This window comes from Lepisosteus oculatus, chromosome 2 (genome assembly GCF_040954835.1).
Source record: "Lepisosteus oculatus isolate fLepOcu1 chromosome 2, fLepOcu1.hap2, whole genome shotgun sequence".
In the NCBI taxonomy this organism is placed as follows: domain Eukaryota; kingdom Metazoa; phylum Chordata; class Actinopteri; order Semionotiformes; family Lepisosteidae; genus Lepisosteus; species Lepisosteus oculatus.
The window spans coordinates 60308841-60327428 of record NC_090697.1 but is presented as its reverse complement, the minus strand read 5'-3'; the positions used below and the strand labels follow the sequence as shown (position 1 = coordinate 60327428).

The following is an 18588-nucleotide window of genomic DNA, read 5'->3' as shown; positions in this document are numbered from 1 at the left end:
ACATTACACATTCAAATAGCTGTTTTGTACAAAATGTATTTTCTGAATGGACAGTAAGGAGGAAAAAGGTATGAATCAGTGTTGAACTGGCTCAACTCTGTGGTGAGACATTGAAATAAATACCCATTGAATTTATTTTATCTCAGCTCTTAGAGGTTTATACCAGAATTATTGCATTTGAAGAAACAGTTGCTTATCCCTACTAGAAAGGAGGAAAAAAAGATGAAACGTTGCAAAGAAGAAAACAGGGTAGAGGAAAATGCTGGTGATATAAACTGCTTTTAAAATAAAAATGTTAAAAGTGATCAAATCTGTTTGTGTTTCTGTGTCTACAATAACAAAGATGTACAAAATGAAAACTCCTCTCACTAGTGGATCAGTACCATTGCGGAATACAATCAGTATAAGTCAGAGATTTTAAGAAAAGTGCACTGCACTCAATAACCACACAAACTGAGTGATATTCTTGCTGCATAACTGCCATGCATATGGACACACTTGAGGAACCCGATCTGTTGCAATCCTTATTTTGCAATGTTTTGTTTGCCATGGATTACAATGTTCAAAATAAGATTTAAGGTAGTTAAAGTTAATTAAAATCAGATCCTGGGTATTAAACAGGAGTCCTCTGAGAGCCACATAGAGGGCTCCAGCTGGGATGCAGCAGTACAAGGATTACAAAAGCACAATATCAAAGATAAAAGCTGTATTCCACTTTCATCAATGCATCTTAAAAACTGGGGGAAAAAAGTAGACAAAGAAACACAGAGTGCACCAGTACAAATACCAAAAATTTTCACAAAGACAGTCACAACGCAGATGCACAGGCATGGAAACCTTCCCCTACTGTCGAACCAGTGTCTGATGGAAACACAGCTGCACCTGTGGCAAAACTTTGAGACTGTGGGATAATCATAGGCATCAAACTCCTCTCTATTAGCAAAACGTCAGCTTAGCAGATGTAGCTGGTTGTACCTAAACCTGTTTAATTGCAAGTGGACAAATGTCACTCTTATTTAAAGGTTGCTCATTTTAATTTGGTGTGGCTCTTTGTACCAAGCACCTCAAAAGTCAACAGAAAGAAATACAAGATAGGTGAACTAGTTGCAAGTGTAAGGGTAAAGTTGGAGACATTCAATTACATCAAAAGGGTTTTGCATTTGACAGCAGTGTTACCATAAAATGGGCTTAAATTTGTTTATTTTATCGTATCAAAAACTACAAGATGGGCAATAACCTTACCATTCTGCTGGTGCCCCTGGGATGCCACTGCCAGCAGAGGGCACCATTACAGCGTTACGCTCTTCTGTCAGTGTGAGCCGGCACTCCAGAAGTTGAGATTCCCTGTCAACATCATCCTCCGATTTGTCTAAAGAAAATAAAGGGAGAACTGGTGAACAGTTGAAGACAGGCGGTGCTTCTGGTTTTCAGATGATTTGATTGTTCATATACTACATATAAAATGGCATTAATTTATTTTACTTGGCACCTTCATAAACAAAATCAGAATGTGAGATGCTGTGCATTTAATGCACATCTTATGTGGAGACATGTGGAGACATCCATTAAAAATACATTTATAAAAACAAAACTGCCTGGAAAACTAAGTTTACTGCATAGTCTGTTCTAAACAAAAGACGTCTGAAATGTCAGAATAAGATTGAAGTCAAGTCACAATGCTTGTTTACACATAATATTTTAATTGTATTTATAAAGAGAGACATCATCCTCCGATTTGTCTAAAGAAAATATGGGAGAAGTGGTAAAAAGTTGAAGAGAGGTGGTGCTTCTGGTTTTCAGATGATTTGGTTATGAACAACCAAATCATCTGAAAACCAGAAGCACCAATATTAATGCCATATTACTACATATAATATGGCATTAATTTATTTTACTTGGCACCTTCATAAACAAAATCAGAATGTGAGATGCTGTGCATTTAATGCACATCTTATGTGGAGACATCCATTAAAAATATATTATATTTTAATATAATGAATACCAACATTGGTTTTACTTAGCTATACTGGTTTTATAAAATAGTTTAAATTTGTGGTGATATTCAGAGGTTTCAATGTAATCTTTATATCAAAAGATAATAGCATCTTATGTTGAACTAGGAACAGTCTGCAATCAAAAGAGTCATCTTGGTTTACACAGTAGTGCCATATTTGAATCAATACCTATCAACTTTGCATTTTACTGGCTAAATAACTTTTGAACACCGCAGTTACCAAGTAACCGAACAACGCTTTTTTAATTTTGAATAAAGTTAGACAAAGTTTTGTTCATGATGGTGTTACAATATGAAAAAGATCAGATTAATATTGTGAGATTTTTTTCAAAGCTACTATACATCTATCACTTGTATTAATTTTTCCACACTTTCTGTATTTTATGTATTTAAGGTTTCTGATTTTGGCTTAAGACTGGTGTAGGAGCTTAAAGTTAAGAAACATAAAACGTTTAGATTATTGCCCTATTGAGAAAGGGGCTGAGGTATTTTCAAATGTTACTCAAAAGCAAAATGGTAAGAAGAATGCAGTATCCTGCACAACAAATTTTTATTTTTCAAGACAGCCATATGATAGCATCTATAGATTAACGAGGATAGAGTATATTGTATATACAGAATAAGAATTTTCTCAGTATGACACCCAGGTAAACTTCCATTTTAAAGAAACAGTCAACACCCAGCAGTGGAGGTCAAGAAGACCTAAACCTACAGCACACCGCAGTCTCTAAAAATGTGAGAAGGTTTATAGCTGTGTGGTACGTGTTCCTACCTTGCTTGCTGACCAAGTTCTGCAGATGCTGATCAAGATACTCCTGTCGTTTGGTCAGGGCAGTCAGCCACTGTCGCCTCAGCCTTTCCAGGTCGCGTTCCTGCAGTGTCACAGCACAACACTCATCTGCTTATTGTCTTTACCCACCCTTACAAAAGCACCATGTACATCATTTTATATATCAATGACATTTATTCTAACTCTTAAGAGCAACAAATATTAGCAAATTAAATACAAAAAAATAATGTAGCTATTTAGATTTAAAAAAATTTTAAGCATCAAAGTCCCACCATGTAGGTTAAAAATGTCACCTAACTTCTCCAACACACTCTATATTACTCATCTTTTGCTTCACATTGGCTCAAAGGCCCATAGATGAACAGGACTGATTCTAAACATGGTACTTATCATATTAATAAATTCCATATTAATAAAGTCCTGAAACGAATAACACTGGTACAATGCAAAAGTCACATAACATTATTTACTAAAGGAAAAGCAGCTTCCAATGTTTTTCTCAACATTCCAAGTTCAGTGAAAAAATAATGAATAAAAGAAATGTATCGTAAACAGAAGCAGGAGAGTGCATGTATTCATTGATGAGCTTTCCAAGAATTGGACAAAATGTATGAAGGTTACCTGATAACTGTCCATTTCATCATCTTCTACCTTCAAAAAAGGAATCTCGGTTAATAAAAATAAAATCTGTTTCAAGCTGTTCCACATCCACTGTAAGAAACATTTAGTCATATTATCCATACAAGTCAAAACAGTTTCTGGAATACATAGTTATTTTAGTAACTGGCTCTTGTAACCCGAGAATTCTCTTTTCAGGTCAAATGAGCCCATAACTACCATAAAATATGGAAACAACAACCCTTTTTAAATGTAAAAACAATTAAAAAGTAACATATATTTATACTACAGCTAAATAGCTCTTATACAAATAGTTACTTTCAAACATTGTTAAGTGGAAAAATAAACTCAAGTGCTTGTAAAAATTTAGTAAACAAATAATTCACTGATACTTAAACAAGTATAAGTTACAGAACTACCAAACGTAGTGCAAGATAGCTCTGCTCACTTTAGTGTGAGTTGAATATTTGACACCTCACCTAATGATCAACATGTGGGTAACTCAACTAAGTACTAGTTATTATAACACAAACATAACATATCGATCTCATGCAGCTTACTATGTATATATATTTTATGTCTTTAAATGTCTTGTTTGAGTGTTTCAGTACAAATACCAAAATATTCACATAAAATTATCATTAGAATCACTGCACTTCTCTTCTCTTTATTACCAGTTTATCCACGAATACAGCCTAACACAAACAGTACTAATAATGGGATCTCTTGAATTGACATGCAGAAACACATGGGCACCATCTAAGCAAAATATTTTGCTCCATTAACTTGATGGGATTAAAAAGATTATAAAAACGTTCTATCTGTAACTTACTGAATTCATCCTAAAGCCATGTGACTTCATTTACACATGAATGTAACGCAGATTTTCATTTACATCTACATTGTATTATATAAGCCAAAATGCAGCTGTTATTTTTGACTCCATACCAGCTTTGAAGAATATCTGCACGTCAACAGAACAAACAGAAGTGCTCATTTCTGCTAGTGACAATCTAGTATAGCCTATACGTCTTTTTTTTATTATTCTAGACTTTGTTTTCACTGGTTTTAATTTCTGGATTGCTTTCTTACCATTCACACAACGATGGTAGTTACATACTACGTAGCATAGATATGTCAGTAATGGTTTTCAGATTGTAATGCTAGAGAATTTAAGCACAGTCCTTCCTCTACAGAATGAGCCACAACCTCTTGAGACCTACCTCTTGAGATTCACCACTCTTGGCAGAACGAGCCTGGCGTATCTCTACACAGCCCACTGACACAGCCAGCACCGACTCAGCAATGAGCGGCATGGTGCCGGAGTCCTGCACTGAGCGAACCTCCACCTGGATCCGCCTGGACTGGCCCTGAGTGAGAAAGAAGGAAAACGTCAACCGTCTTCATCATGGGACAGCAGACGAGCAAACAAAATACCGCTTATAATGCACAGAATGTTACAGCCATCTAACTTGTTTGCTAGTAACCAATTGATCACAGAATATCATGCAGCCATTTGTTGAAGCTGAAAGGGAATTAGCATCCATAGCAGTTTTACTTTCACTTAACGGAAGTGCCGTTGGTATCGCTGCACAGACGTTTGAATTACACGCCTTTATTTTTAACACTAAAATTGCAAATCTTTCGTTAACACAACTTGCTGCAAGAATGCTTTAATCACCACAGGAAAAATGCGGACTATATGCACACATCCTCTGAAACACAAAATCGTACAATTTCACACTGCATGCCCAAAAAGCAAACAGCAGAGTAATGCATTGGACAGAGGATTCATACAGTTCAGTTTATTGTCATATGCACAAGTGTAATTTAATGCTAATATGCACATATGCTCCAATACAAAGACACTAAGGAAACACCAAAAACACAGATAAGTGGCAGCAACTCAGCTCACAGCTCATAACATAACATAGCAGTCTCATAAGTGCTGGACATTCAGGCCAAAAAATTCACTGTCCACCCAAACAAAACCTACTGCTCTCAACCGATTGCACTTCACTGATCAGACAGTGCCAGGTGATGTTCAACCTGCTATCTCTAAAATGAGAAAACACTGCATTCCAAGCACTGACATGAGAATGCAGCTTTATCATGCAATTCCTTTTCATACGTGTTGCAATTTAAGATAGAAGTGTCACCACAGAATTCCACCACAGCCTGGGGGAAAAAAGTAAAATTATGGTCCATTTAACCTGCACTTGTAAAAGTAGCTTGCCTAGATATTAAAATAAAGAAAAACATTTAACCTGTCGGAGCTGGAAGATCCCTCCAGTGCGAACGTCCTTTGCAGCAACAACCTCAACTGGAACATATTCTCCATTTTCATTGAGCTCCAGGATCTGAACCCACAGCTCCACCTTCCGGGTTACCTCACTCCACCTGCACCACACAAACACTATGACTGAAAAAATTTCTTCTACCTTCATTTTAGCTGAGTGTTATTTAAATGCACTAAGTTTGGTTTATGCTATTTAAAGTGAAGACGTGTATTTCAATCTTACTTAAAAATATGAATGCAATTATTTTCAGCTAAAAACAACGTGGATGAAAAGACAGAGTGAAAGAATTTGATCGTTTTTACATGTATGACAATTTCAAGTGTAAACATTCCTAAAGCAACTGAAGTTAACCTGGAAAACCCACACTGACAAGAAGATGCCATATGAAAATAAGAAATTAGAAAATGTGAGAAAACAATTCAGATCATACAGAATGGTTTGTTACTGTGTATATTCCAAATTAATTTGTAAAGGAAACATGAAAACACTAAACATCACTAAGTATTATCATTGAAAATATGCCAAAATACATTTTCTCACTAGTCATTAAATAATCACTGGATACTTATTTTCAGATGTTTTGTGACTTTTTGACCTGTGCACCTCTTTCGAAGTGATATTTAAGATAGTAGAACAGTTTTGCCAATATTTATTTTCTCACAAGCACAGAGCACCAAATCAGAAAGAATAATATTCTGCTATTTCCTCAATGTCATACCAAAAATGATTTGCTATTAAAAAACAACATATGGACAAAAAATGAAATGATTGAATTATTTATATCAGAAAAAGATTAAGAAGCACAAAAATAATGGATAATTGCAGCTAGGAAAATGGCACAAGGTGGACTAACACCACCATCTGGTGTTGCATTATGATAATTGTAGGATTTCTTAATGAACAGTAATATAAACAGTTACCAGTACAGTTAGTTCACCGATATACATATTTGAATCCATATTTACCTTTGCATTAGTATAATGAAAGATGGTGACAGATATGTAGGGCTTATTATGCAAGTAACTTGTTGAAGGTTGTAAATTACCAAATTAGTGTCCTAAAAGAAAATTAAAAGGATCAAATCTGTACATTTGTGGATGAGCAGAAGAAATAAGCATGAATACCGGTCTCTGAGGGTGCGTGTTTTGGCCTGAATGATGCCCAGGTCCCACAGTGCAAAATTTCTTCGTGGGTCTGTCTGCTTGTGTCCATACACCTCGATTGCCACAGCCCCCTCTGTGAGGTACTCTATGAAGTCCTCTGACACAGTCACAGCCAGTTCCTATAGAGGAAAAATGAGCAATGTTCAACCATCCATTCATTTTCTAACTGCTTATCCAATACAAGGGTGTGGGGAACCTGGAGCCTATCTCGGCAAGCAACATGCATGAGGCAGGATTCACCACAGACAAGATATCAGTCCACCACTGGACACGCACACACAGACACTAACCCACACAATTATACCTGGGCCAGTTTTCACAGAAGCAATGTCTTTGGACTGTGAGAGGAAACTGGAGCACCTGGAGGAAAACCATTCACACACAGGGAGAACATATGGACTCCACATAGCACCCCAGGTTCAGAATTTAACCCAGAGCCCCAGAGCTGTAAGGCAGCAATATTAACTACTGTGCCACTGTGCCGCCCAGACATTGTTCATGTTCTTCAAAACTAAAACAAAATGTATACAAAAAGGCTTAACTAATTCAAATTGGCAGTTACATACCCATTACCCAGGTAGGATTAATGTAATTTATTCAACTGCTAATTGCAGTTAGCAGTCCTGCCCTCAATAATAGACTCACCTTGCAGTGGTCAAAAACCACCATACACTGGGGGTCTTTACTCGCTGGTGAGGAAGCAGAGGGGTCTACCTCTGGGGCAACTATTATAGGTTCAGACTGGTCCCAAAATGAGTACTGGCAAAATACGAAGTTGGACAGGTACTGTGGCAATCCTGTGGCCTGAAGTATCTTTACCTGCATCAGGAAAGAAAAACAAACATGTAATTTTGTTAGGTTTGCATGCCTTAGATTATCGTAAATATCTGTCCATTGTATTGCCTGAAAGTTACAGTCAGAAGAATAGCAGCCAGATATATTCCTGGGTTTAAAGGGGAGTCCTATATTGCAAGGCTAAAATAACTCAGCTGTTGATAGGGTTGAAAAGACTATGAAGGAACCTACTTAGTATTTTACATCTTAATGAGTGTCTCTCTACTAAAACACTGTAAACAATGTGCAATCCAATCGGTCAAAGTCAATCAAGTTTTAATATTTGACTGAATTTATATTTCACTAGAGTGCATAATACCGGTTAAAATGATGCATGGTAGTATTTAAATGTTCTGGCTAATTCATTTGAAAGACATTTTGAAACCATGAAAGGACTTTTTTATGGACATTTTCTTATCCTAAGGAATGTCCATAAATGCAGGTTTTCCATGCGTGTTTGGATTAAGCTTTGCAACCACAATAGAGGCAGTGCTGTGGAGAGTATCATTAGTTCTTCTAAACAAGGAAAAGATCTGACACACTTTATGCTTGTTTTGGATTACTATTAAAGAGGAGCTCTGGGTGCTCAAATATGACACTAGGGCCAAAGATGAGGTTACCATGCAGATTAGCTTGCGGTCCTGCACCTCGCCCTCAGCACTACTTTCTGGGTCTTCACCTCCAGCCAGCCTCTCCTGGAAATCCCCACTGACTCTCACCACCTCCACATGGAGCCGCCCTGCAACCTACCAGAAAGGTACTGTTTTCACACAACAAAGCTCTGAGTGAACCCAGACTCAAAACAAAAAAAGAGGTATTGAAGATTAACTCTGGTATCAGTAAGCATCTACAGTTCACATCCGGACTATGATAACTACACCTTCCTGCAAAAGAATTACATTAATCATACAACGAAACAGACATTATCTGAAAGATATAACCAAGCATGTCCCTACTCAAATACCGAATTACCAATCCAATAAGAAATGCTGTACAAATCTTGTAATGCACTGCTGGAGAGTTTTCTAGATCATAAATCTTGGACGACTTATTAAATGCTGCAAACATATTATTGTACACCATCTGACCAATTAAATCTACATCACTAGATCACTAGTAATGCCTCCAGTGATGTTCAGAATTTCTACAATGAAATGATCATGAGTGATCGAAACTAACTAAGCTTCTGTAATTACACAATTATGATCACGGCCCTGGTCAAAGTGATTAGAAGAATGAGGATTCTCAATACTATGTCAAAAGACAGCCAAGTACCAGATAAACTGCAACCCAGATCTCATGGCACTTATCCACTGAACTGCCTTACCTCCCCCTTCTGGTTTATTATGGGTACTGCATACTGCAGCTTAACATCATAGAAGAGGCAAGAGAGGAAAACATTGGCCACACCAATCAGGCTGTGGTTTTCCTGCTCATCAAAGAATGGATCTGCCCTCTTGAAGTAGGAACGCATTACCTACAGAAAAGTGAAGAAAAATAGATTTCAATACTGTATTAATAACACAGGCCTTTCCAAAGAAAAGAAAACAATGAGATGCACAAGACTACTATAACAAGACAACTAAAACATTTTTAACTTTGATATTAACAAAGCCCAAGGGAAAAATATACTGGGTTTGATTCTCTAATCCTAAAGTAAGCACTACCAAGTGGAGGCAAGTAACCACAGAGAAAACAGCCTAATACATAAAGTATATACAGTATGTACATACTATACCAATGTCTTAGCTAAATCTACCAATTTGAATCCCTATTAACATGGCTAGTATCTTGTAATTCATGAGCCAGGGGCTATGTAGAAAACACAGCAAGAAAATTTAAGCTGCACATTACAAAAGCACTCCAGTAGGCAAAAACGAGAAAAAGAAGATTAATCAAGAGTACACATGTAGAAAACAAGACCAAAAAAGATTAGCACAAAAATGAAATAAACAAAAGACAAAATTTAATGTAGGAAATAAAGACGCATCAAAGAAAACAAAATAAACTAGACATAAAAAGTACATCACATTTATCATGTAAGAAGCCTAAAAAGAAAGCGTTTTGCCATACAGGGTTGTCCTCGTCAAAATCATTCCACTCCTGGTAAAGCTCCCTCATGTCCACCAGTCGATTCTCCATCTTCTCCAGAGCCCAGATCTGTTTTCCCTTCCCCTTTCTTCGTACTTGCACTGCCGGCTCGCTCAGTACCGCGTCACGCTGGGAGAAAGAGAAACACAGGTGAACCCTGCATCGGCATGGTCTCCCAGCTCCTTCTCACACTGACTGATGATCCGCACACTTGATATGGTACAGTAATCCTGCTGTTATACCTGTACAGCCTATAAACTAGAATCCAAGTGTAGACCGGAGAGCAGAGGTGATTCAGTTTGCTGATAGCATATCGCTAAGAATGACTATTAACAAAAATCCTATTGCAGTCATTAATAAATTATTCAAATATAATAAATTAGTCAATACCTATAGATAATGATAGTCCCATGACAAGCAAGACAACACAATAAATATTAATCACCCAATATAAATAAATATCATCCACCTAAACTACAATAAATATTAGGCATCTGTTTTTGTTCCGTGTAAATTTGAATCAAGAGCTTTCCCAATAAAACACAAATTCAAATGTACAACTGCTACTCTTGTACACCTACACACCTACAAATTGGTTCACAATCCAAAGTGATTCTGTTTTAATCAGTAAGAGGAAAAATGCATCAAGGGATATATATTTTGAAATAGTTCAAGCAGGTAGCTGCGTCAGCTTGCAAAGGCTGCAGAGGAACAAGTAAAGGTTTACTCCATGCTGAAAAGAGAAGAAAGGAAGCATAACGTTTCAGCTGTGGAGCCTTCTTCAGGTGTGAAAAAGACAGGGAGGTAAGCCGAGATTATATAGTTTAGGAGAACAAAAGCCGGGAGTGTAGAGGTGAGAGCAGGGGGGAGGCAGGAGTCAGGTGGTACGAAGTGGAGAGAGGTGTGAAGTCGAAACCTGCAAATGGATAGAGAGGATTAGAAGGAAACGAGTCTGTCGTTGAGAGAAGGGGGAAGGTGTGAACCTAGTTTCCGGATAATTTTGGTTTCGGATGTCTTTCTGCAATAGGAGTTAAGAAACCCTTCTTTGAGAACGCAGACGGAGAGATCAGTGTGATCATGGCCGTTAGAGGTGAAATGAGAAACTACGGACTTGGTGAAATCTTTTATCCTAACAGCCCTAAGATGTTCTCTGAAGCTGACTACGTGTCTCCTTCCTGTTTCCCTAATGTAGATAGTTGGGCATTTTCTGCAAGAGATGCAGTAAATAAGGTTGCTGAAGGTGTCATCTGAGTGATCCGGAATTGTCCTGAAGGGCCTTGAATTAGATATGTATTCGCAGGTGATGCAGCGAGTTCTCTTCATATTTTTGAAATGTCCATCATGGACATCAAGTCCAAATTCCAAAATCCTTTTCAAAGTAATATTTATCCCAGCATCATTTCCTAATAATATGCACTTGGCCTCCAATGTTTGTAAAAAATGGCTTGTTGAATTTCTGCGGCAAGTGCCCAAAAAACAACATAAAACAGTAATCTTTAATGAAAGAACAGAAACAATAACCTCAGTTTGTTCACATCAGTTTCTAATGTGGACTGACCTTCCTGTTAGCATTGAGGTTAGAAGCAGGTATCTGCAGGGTGACGTGATACTCTGTCCTCTTCTCCAGCTCCTCTGCAATGAAGCTGGCTTCCTGCACCAGCAGGTTGGCCCTGACAATCTGCTCCCTCAGCTTCCGCAGGCTGCGGGTCAGGACTGCCTCTCTGATGGGCCGGACACAGACATGTTGTCAGAATTATTCCCGAAAAATGTCACAATGACAAAAGCATACCATTAGATACAGATTTAACAGCACTATCAGGTTTCAAGGAATAATTTTCTACCTTGAAAGCCTTAGTTTTGGGTAGCTGATTTAAGCTAGTGTGACTACGGGAAAAGGCTACTTGAATGCCTGGTTGCAAAAAACATTTTGCTTCTTAAAACATTGCCATACTATGATTCATGATAAGCTATTCTTTAGAAGTACCCTACAGAGTGGATATTCATTTAAATTGACTTAATTTATTAACCCTAAATAAAAACAATCAATGTCTCCCTGTAATATTTGCCTTTTTGCTGCATGTCATTTCTGCAATGAATGAAATAAAAACGGTCCTGGTTTCATTTTACTATTTTTAAACACATCACCGAAACCAATGTACAGACTTTTCCATTCACTCCATTGCAGAGCTTGGACATATACAGTCCTTGCTTACTATTTTCTCTTTGCCAATGTACAATTAAATAATTAGGAAGTGAGTTGAAGCAAAATTGTGTGATGGAGTGGATTGTAAACGCAACAAGATGGGGGATATAGTGAAAGCCCAAGAACACTTCATGAGCAATTGTTTGAAATGTAAAATAAAGCAAGAACTCTGAGATCAATGAACGTACAAGCCAGCAGAATGTATGAACCTTCAAGACCAGTTTATTCATTGAGCTCACCTCTCCTCGCTCCACTGGCGCAGTTTCTGCTGGGCACTGGGGGACGCAGCTAGGCGCTCCATGCTGCGGTAGTGCTGCTGCTGCTTGTCGGGGGAGAGCCGCCGTCTCAGCTGTTCCAACTCCTGCTCATACATCAGGCGCTGCCTCTCCAGCGCCGAGCGCTTTTCCTCCTCGTGGTGCCGCTCCAGGCTCATCAGGATCGCTTGCATGGGGTCTGGGGGCAGACAGAGAGAGACCCCTCATTATACTTCACAACAAACACCAACACAGCCTGAGAATGCCACATGAAAAAGAGCAGCACTAATAAAGCCAAAACTAAGCACAAAATGGAACAGATGTCGGTAGCCAAGATTTGTGCATTATTCAGAGTCTGACTCTCTCAGAAAGAAGACTGTGTAGAAAACTTGAACATTTAAATTTGCAACAAATCATTCTAATACAGGAAACAAGAGACAGTGAAGGACAGCATTAGCTTTCTCTGCTGTACTGAAGTTTAAAGATTTAAAAACTGAAATTGGTACAAAGGAAGTATTAATTTTCCTATCCATTATTTGTATTGTTACACTAATAATGAACCTAAATGAAACAAAATGTATAACTTAACTTTTTAATTTCAGAGTCGAGACTATCTGATTTTCTGGCCATGGGGAAATTACCCTTATGCTCTCAGTTCTAAATATAGACGGCTTTAACCTCAGCCCCAAACCTAGAACAGGCAACTTTTGTGCAATGCACGATGCAGACAAAAAATGTCACCACGCAAAAAAGAGTGGAATTTTCTTAATGTGTCAAGTGTGAGTTACTGGAGTTTTAAAATGGCTTTTTAATCATATTGTTGTACTGAAAGAAATGCATCTGACTCCAATGTCAATATGTGTGACTATTTAATAAATTACATTTATATAGTACAAGCATTTTTACCAGAAACCTCCAATTTTTTAAATCTTCTCCTCAATTTAAGGATTTTTTTTGCATTCCAACATTAAAAGGCATGGAATATATTTTTCAGTGGTGTTTTGAATGTTGCCTGTTATTTTTCCTTGTGTATTAAACCGGTATTGGCTTTATACAGGGATTTTTTTTAAATCTGCAAGTGCTCCAAATAAAAAAACAATTTTGATCAAGCGGTGTCACACAAGTTTAACTCCCTTTGCTTTAAACAGAGATCACCAAAAGAGGAAAGGAATGTAGACTGCCAACAAAAACTACTGAGTGTAGCTCATAAGGCACTAAGAACAGTGGAAGATGAAAAAGAACCCTGCCCACAGTCTGTCCCCATTCCATTACAGTAAAATAAAGCCTGAAAGCACTTTAAAGGAAAAATACTCCTTCTCACCGTTGTTACCCAGGGCTTTCATCATCACCTCAGTCTGGGCAAGCTCATAGCTGAAGCTGACCTCACTGGAGACTTCACTGGCCGTATCCCCGTCCCCCTCTAGCTGCTCACTGCTGCCACTGTTCTTTATCACGCCCTCCTCCTCCTCACGCTCCCCCCGTGATCGCCTCTTCGGCAGGTTAATCCTGCAGAGAGAACAGCCTCATCAGTCTGTGCGCAGAAAAGTTGTCCAACCACCCAGCTCTTCATTCAACACATAATCGTACTGCGCCACTACAAAATGAAGCTTGTATACTGTCAGACAACCACTGTTAACAAAGGCTGCAAGAACTAGATTTGAATTATTGATTTCACTTACTTATTAACATTGTCTAACATTGAAACTTAGATTGTTATTTTCTTATGTCTGTGTGCCACATTAGTAAATAGATCAATGCATCAATACAATATAATGGGTCAAGGTCTTCGATTATCAAGTTTTTCCTCTTTTTTTGTTTTCTTTCTTTTGTGTGAGGTGCTGTTTGGGATTTTGTGGTTTATTAATGTGTTCGACACATTACACATAATATCTTTCAAAGTAAATTAGAAACACTGCCACAGAAAAGAATCAAGTAAAATGTACACACTTTTCTTAAACTGCTAGAATCAACATGACATGAATTGAGCCTGTATGTTTAAAAAGGAGTGATTAACCTAGGACCATCTTGTTTAACTTCGAAATTAGCTTTTTTGTTCAGGCTTCCCCTGAAAAGTGGAAGAGCAGTGCTGACCTGAAGAAGTGGTTATTCCCCCAGAGAATCCGATCACCATGGTAGAGCTGCACTGGGCTGCTCACTGCAGACCCATTCACACAGGTCCTACAGGATCACAAAGGGGGAAACCTGTCAACACTCAGGGTTAGCTTGCACATGAATCAAGACAAACTTGTTAAACCATGAATCAGGATTGGCTCCTTAGCTCTTACTGTCCTAGGCCCTTTTAGCCAATGTCCGCCTGAAATTTCCTCCCCTTAAACATTTTGTTACTGTATATCTCTGTAACAGAACATAGCAGGAGCCTGGTTCAGGTCTTAAATTGAAGCTAACCCCACTGGCTTTGAGTATGAACAGTCAAATGTTTTTTTTTTCTTAATGTGTCCACTCAACAGACAAACATATGAAAAAAAACAAAACAGCAGGCGAAAAAATTGTTTTGGTCTTCAGGGGTCAGAATTTTCACTTCTAGCCTGTCAGGTACTGTAGCTTGGTTAAAAATTTGGGACAAATTGATCAATTTGAAAAAATTCTACATAATGTTTTGTGAAGACTGGACCTGGAATGAAATTTCTCACATAACAAAAATAAATTATAAAAATTATTGAAAGCAACAACAATAAATTGCCATTGCTATAAAAACCTTAATACACTGCTAGAGAGCCTTTTTCTGCTGTTAGGCATTGGAAAAAAAAACTCAGAGTTGCCTTCTGGTGTGAAAAAAAGGACCACTGATAAGAAACTGATTACCCCTTCTGAGTCAATGATTGACAGCTCACACAGGACTACAGGGCACATTAAGAGGTTAACTCTATAACAACTGAGCTGGGAGATGCTGCTATAGTACCGGGAGTTGCGATGTGGGGTCAGGATGACCTGTCCTTCAGCAGTAATGTCAATGACGCAGTGTTCTGCCTGGATCCCCATTCCACACAGCTGGATGTCCTGGGAATCTGCAGCCCCCACCAGAGTATGGTCCTAAAAGATCATACAGCATCAGAACCCTCTTTTTAGAATTATCGGCAGGCCTTAACTGACAATAATTTGCAATCATTCTCCTTACTTTAAATTCTCCACAAAAACAGCACATTGCAACTCTGGCCCACCCACCAAATGCAAATCCTAAGCCTGGTATGCATTGATTACTTTCAATTCACTGCACAAGATAAGCTTGAAGAAAAGAGAGCTGTCAATGTGACATTTATAATTTTTTAAGTTTTGATTTAATCAAAGTTGAAAATGCCATGTTTATTTTAGACATTCATTATCACTTTTGGTCTCTCACGGCCCTTGCCCTGACCTTTAGTTTCAAGCTAGAGACATATAGACTTCTTTATAATGTCACACTAGGAAGACTGGATAAAATAAACGCAAAGCAATTTCTTCATTAAGAAGGACTGATAAGAGACAAAATGCAAAGCAGCTCTTGTTTTGCTACCTTTAAAATTGCATTGCTTAGAATGGCCATTAGAGGTCAACTTATGATTCCAGAAATTCCCCAAAAGCACCACTTAGACATTAATTCCCTATTTGCTCATGCATCCATCCATATTCTAAAGATATATTTTAACTTTCACAGCAATACAAAAAAAACGCCTTTCTCATGAAATCTGGAAGGGTAAAGCAGAGAGGATAATATGAATATTTCAAATCATGTCTCTCCATTCAACACAAGGAGGTATCCTAGCTTAAAAATGCCATACTTCCACTGATGCCATTAAGCTTATGTTCTTATTTTTAATTATACACACACTCAAATTACAGTAGCGAGCGTTTTCCTTCTCAGTTTGCAGCAACACCCCCATGTAACCACATAAGGGGAATGAGGAATTCAAACAATTCAATTGTGACTTACTACCTGCTCCACAGCAACCAACTGGAGGGTCTAGAGCTGACTGGAGGAGCGCATGTCACTTACAGACATTGCCACAAACCTGTGGTCACCCAGAAAGTTACAGGGGTATTGTTTTACAGGCTCCCAAGAATGTCCTGACCAATTAATCCCAACAATCTTACATCTTGTATGCCTGGAAAATCCTGCTCTGCTAGTCACATGACCAGCCTTGAACTTGAGAAGTCTGGATCACAGAGCACAAGCTACACCCAAATATTTACCGGTTGAGTAATTCAAACATCACAGTTTGTTTCTTAATTGGAAATGTACTTATCATCTACTATAAAACTAACCCAACATTACTGAACTCACTATTGTAACATACAGTAACTACAGGTTGAGAATTATAGAATGTTTTAAAAGTATATTTTAAAAGAATACTTTCTAAATACCTTGAGCAATGTGATCAGTTAAGACTACTTTTTTAAATTAATTTGTTGATTAAAAACAAAAAGAACCTCTGGCCTCCAAGGACCAATGATCCTTTATGTGACCAAATTACTTGCTTCATTGATAACATTCAATTGTTTTTCAATCCAGACAAACTGGATTGGAGATCTCCAGAAGTAATTAGTGAATCCTGCTCCAGGGCATTTTGTAGTCTAAAAGGAACTGCTGAGAATACCTTCATGCATCGATAGGCAGATCTACATTTTAAAGTCCGAGAAACAGAGGGTGATATTAAGTGTGCACAGCACAGTTTAAAGTAGGGGAATCTTGCCAAATCTACCTAGCATTTATTTTAATATTATAAGGGAACTAATGCTTTTTTGACAGAGGCAACAATTCTGAAGCTTGTGTTATAATTCTTCTCACACTTCAATTTCACATTACATTAATACCCACATTACCGCACTAAAATAATTGATCAGGGAAATTCTACATAACTCTATCTCTGAATTAACTATAAAAATCGTCACTAGCAGAAAGAATCATGTTGAATGCATTTGATAGTGACCAGACCTTCAAGTAGTAGACCAGAAGCTCATTGAGAGCTGGGTCTGCATTCAGGTTGACGAGGAAACACTTGTCCTCTCCCACTCGAATCCCAGAGGACTGCAGGGAGATTCCCAGGCTCTCCAGCTGCTTCTGACGCTCCTGAAAAATACATGATCCCATTGTCACATGAAGAGCAAAGTGCATTTCAGGCCACAGCATGCCAGTTTACTAGAGATCCCTAGAGATCAACGATTACAGCATATTGAGACTGAACAGTCCACAGAGTGATCATGACATTTTAATATTAACAAATACATTATAAATGATAAATCATCAAATATTTTAAATATTGTGATCTTTAGTTTTCATAGTGAAACATACATCATCTTATTTTGAGAGAAAAATACTATTGAGAATGTCCAGAAAAGCACATTATTAATAGTTAAATATGAACTACTTTTGTTAATTTTAATGTATTTTATTTATAGTTTAGGTTTTATCAGTTTGCAGCTCAGGATCCTCTTTGTAGCTGGGAGATTACCGGATGGCTCCCTGTGGAATGTCAGGAGATCTGGAAAGAGCTGACCATCAAGGCTCTGGGAAAGACATTACTTCCCACTGACCTGTGCAATTGCTTCTGTCTTGCGCAATTTCTCCTCCCAGGTTACGGTCATCTCTTGGATCAGTTTCTCTGACTCCTCTAGGCGGTCCTTCAGCTCGGGGGCCTTCATTGACTGTAAAAGAGACAAAATTGGAAAAACTTATAAAACGGCATATGAGATGATTGAACTTCTCCATGATCAAGGACTGTTGCATGCACCCTGACAGCTAATCTTAAAAAAAAAAACTTTTAAAAGCCTTTTAAAATCTCAGGAATTACAGCGACAACAGAGTTGAAAAATAAGATCAGAATGAATACTTCAGACTTGTTCATGAAGAATGACTGCGCTAAGTGTTATATCGGCCAACTTCTTTAAATTCAGTAGTTTCTTGTGCCCCTCCACAAAAAACTAATTCCATAAATGATATGTGAAGTAGAAAAACTATTTTAAAATGGTTTGCCGTATAGGATGGCTGCAACTTTATTTCCAAAATTCCAACTCAAACCACATTACTGATAGTTGACAGATTTCATCAGCACCTATAACTAATTTAGATCTGCATCGGAAACTATGCCCTCAAAATCAAGAGTTCTGGTTTCAAAATCAGATGTGCTGGTGTCAGAATGTAAGCAACATACCTCAGAAATATAGAATGATACTAAACCATAAAGTCTATATTAAAATGTTCATTTTGTACTACAGAAATGTTTTGCTGCCTCCTCCGTCCTATTTTATGGAACCCCCAATTCTTGGTGTTTGACCTTGTTGTCTGCTGGAGAGCAATCTGAGCCCATCACAGAGTGTTTAGATAAA

At 37.9% G+C, this 18588-nt stretch overlaps 1 protein-coding gene across 3 annotated transcripts in view; it reads right to left on the bottom strand.

The window, feature by feature from the left end:
* The window catches only part of LOC102685707 (kinesin-like protein KIF13B), a 77264-nt gene that overhangs the window by 20130 nt on the left and 38546 nt on the right, over nucleotides 1–18588 (bottom strand). For all 3 annotated transcript variants that reach the window (XM_069179957.1, XM_069179960.1, XM_069179959.1), the window contains exons 12-28: nucleotides 17797–17907; nucleotides 17198–17332; nucleotides 15188–15318; nucleotides 14359–14445; nucleotides 13589–13773; nucleotides 12253–12466; nucleotides 11369–11531; nucleotides 9793–9939; nucleotides 9047–9196; nucleotides 8340–8465; nucleotides 7531–7704; nucleotides 6847–7004; nucleotides 5690–5822; nucleotides 4646–4792; nucleotides 3426–3455; nucleotides 2787–2886; nucleotides 1243–1369 (exon numbers count right to left, since the gene is read on the bottom strand). In XM_069179957.1, coding sequence (XP_069036058.1) covers nucleotides 1243–1369; nucleotides 2787–2886; nucleotides 3426–3455; nucleotides 4646–4792; nucleotides 5690–5822; nucleotides 6847–7004; nucleotides 7531–7704; nucleotides 8340–8465; nucleotides 9047–9196; nucleotides 9793–9939; nucleotides 11369–11531; nucleotides 12253–12466; nucleotides 13589–13773; nucleotides 14359–14445; nucleotides 15188–15318; nucleotides 17198–17332; nucleotides 17797–17907 — 2318 coding nt within the window. The remainder of the gene's footprint in view (nucleotides 1–1242; nucleotides 1370–2786; nucleotides 2887–3425; nucleotides 3456–4645; nucleotides 4793–5689; nucleotides 5823–6846; nucleotides 7005–7530; nucleotides 7705–8339; nucleotides 8466–9046; nucleotides 9197–9792; nucleotides 9940–11368; nucleotides 11532–12252; nucleotides 12467–13588; nucleotides 13774–14358; nucleotides 14446–15187; nucleotides 15319–17197; nucleotides 17333–17796; nucleotides 17908–18588) is intronic.